The sequence below is a fragment of the Cebus imitator genome, unplaced genomic scaffold, assembly GCF_001604975.1.
Source record: "Cebus imitator isolate Cc_AM_T3 unplaced genomic scaffold, Cebus_imitator-1.0 Scaffold1306, whole genome shotgun sequence".
Classification (NCBI taxonomy): domain Eukaryota; kingdom Metazoa; phylum Chordata; class Mammalia; order Primates; family Cebidae; genus Cebus; species Cebus imitator.
Genome location: NW_016108621.1, coordinates 10,240 through 12,554, shown reverse-complemented (window position 1 = coordinate 12,554; position 2,315 = coordinate 10,240). Strand labels below are relative to the sequence as shown.

The following is a 2,315-nucleotide window of genomic DNA, read 5'->3' as shown; positions in this document are numbered from 1 at the left end:
TTAAGAATTAGTCAGGCATGGTGGTATGTGCCTGAGGGTCCAGCTACTCAGGAGCCTGAAGTGGAAGGGTCACCTGAGCCCGGGAGGGTTCGGCTGCAGTGAGCCGAGAGCGTGCCACTGCACTCCAGCCTGGATGACAGAGTGAGACTCTGTCTCCAAAAGATAAGTAAATAAACGTTCTAGGGTGCTGACGATTACTAGGTTGCTTTGAACAGTTGACAGCACCTGAGAAGTATGTAATGAATGATTGTTATTTGGTGGCTCATGCCTGTAATCCCAGCACTTTGGGAGGCTGAGGCAGGCCATCATGAGGTTAGGAGTTTGACACCAGCTTGGCCAACATGCTGAAACCCCGTCTCTACTAAAAATACAAAAAGTAGACAGGTGTGGTGGCATGTACCTGTAATCCCAGCTACTCATGAGGCTGAGAAAGGAGAATCGCTTGAACCCGGGAGGCGGAGGTTGCAGTGAGCCGAGATTGCACCACTGTACTCTAGCCTGGGCAACAGAGCGAGACCCTGTCTCAAGAAAAAAAAAAAAAGGTCATTATACTTCTGTGGCTGGCCTTCCTGCCCCTACGCTTCTGCCAACACCACCCTAGACTACATCCACCACCTCCACGACAGCCAACATGTGGCTGTCTTCCACCGAGGCCGATTCTTCCGCGTGGGGACCCACTCCCGAAACAGCCTGCTTTCCCCGAGGGCCCTGGAGCAGCAGTTTCAGCGAATCCTGGATGATCCGTCACCGGCCTGCCCCTACGAGGAACATCTGGCCGCTCTGACCGCTGCTCCCAGGTAGGGGTCAGGGATCAGGGGTCAGGGTTTAGGGGCTCTCAGGGGTCGCCAGTGTCCTGCGGCTGTGGAAGGGCAGGGGTGGGGCTGGGTGGCTGGGTAGGGTGGACTCAGACACATCTCGGGCCCTCCAGGGACACGTGGGCCCAGGTGCGGACGTCCCTGGAGACCCAGGCGGCAGAGGCCCTGGAGGTGGTGGAAGGGGCTGCTTTCTTTGTGTCACTGGACGCTGAGCCCGCGGGGCTCACCAGGGAGGACCCGGCGGCGTCGTTGGATGCCTATGCCCATGCCCTGCTGGCCGGCCGGGGCCATGACCGGTGAGTCAGTCGTGGGATGGGGCCCCCAGAGGTGGCACCCCAGAATCCAGTATGAGACCTAGGACCCCCAATGCAGCCTGACCTGGGAGCCCACACCTGCAGAGAGCTGAGGACCCCAGACCCAATGCTTTGGAACCTGGAGACCTCTGACTTGGGGAACCCCTCGATCTGGGATGCACGACCTGTATCCCAGACACAGTGACCCCCAAATCTGAGACTCCCAAAACCCTGAGCTGGACCCTCAGACCCAGAGAACCCCTCAACCTGGGACCCCAGGTTCAGAACCCACACTCAGCATCCCACATCCAGGGACCCCAGACCTGAGGACCACCAAACCCAGGACTCCTAGGCCCCGGGACCCCAGACTTGGAGACCTCAGCCTCAGAACTTGAACCATTTAATCCTCAGGCCTTAATGCAGGTACCCCAACCCATGGCCCTAGACCCTGACTTCCAGACCTAGAGATTCTCAGGCCTGGCAGGCACTGAATTCCTAGGCCCAAGGGAGTCCCGCTGACTTCCCAACACCCCCAAAAGCCTTGAACCTTCCTCAGCAAGTTCCCTAAAAATCTCCAAACTCTAGACCGGGCGTGGTGGCTCACGCCTGTAATCCCAACACATTGGGAGGCTGAGAAGGGCAGATCACCTGAGGTCAGGAGTTCAACACTGACCTGACCAATATGGTGAAACCTTGTCTCTACTAAAAATACCAAAATTAGGCTGGGCAAGGTGGCTCATGCCTATAATCCTTGAGAGGCCAAGGTGGGAAGATCACAAGGTCAGGAGTTCAAGACCAGCCTGGCCAGTATGGTGAAACCTCGTCTCTACTAAAAATATAACTAGCCAGGTGTGGTGGTGGGTGCCTGTAGTTCCAGCTATTCAGGAGGCTGAGGCAGGAGAATCGCTTGAACCCCGGAGGTAGAGGTTGCAGTGAGCCGAGATCATGCCATCGCACTCCAGCCTGGGCAACAGAGCAAGACTCCACCTCAAAAAAGCAAAAATTAGCTGGGCATGGTGGTATGTGCCTATGATCCCAGCTACTTGGGAGGCTGAGGCAGGAGAAGCACTTGAACCCTCAGCTACTCGGGAGGCGGAGGTTACAGTAAGCAGAGATGTTGCCACTGCACTCCAGCCTGGGTGACAAGAGTGAAACTCCATCTCAAAAATAAAAAAAGACCAAAAAAAATCTCCAAACTCTAAATCCC

At 56.1% G+C, this 2,315-nt stretch overlaps 1 protein-coding gene across 1 annotated transcript in view; it reads left to right on the top strand.

Moving 5' to 3' along the window:
• LOC108298972 (carnitine O-palmitoyltransferase 1, brain isoform-like) overlaps nt 1-2,315 on the top strand; it is a gene marked incomplete at both ends in the record, with an annotated part of 13,358 nt that overhangs the window by 3,742 nt on the left and 7,301 nt on the right. The window contains 2 exons of the mRNA XM_037735926.1: nt 478-797; nt 929-1,111. Of these exons, the coding sequence (XP_037591854.1) occupies nt 478-797; nt 929-1,111 (503 nt within the window). The remainder of the gene's footprint in view (nt 1-477; nt 798-928; nt 1,112-2,315) is intronic.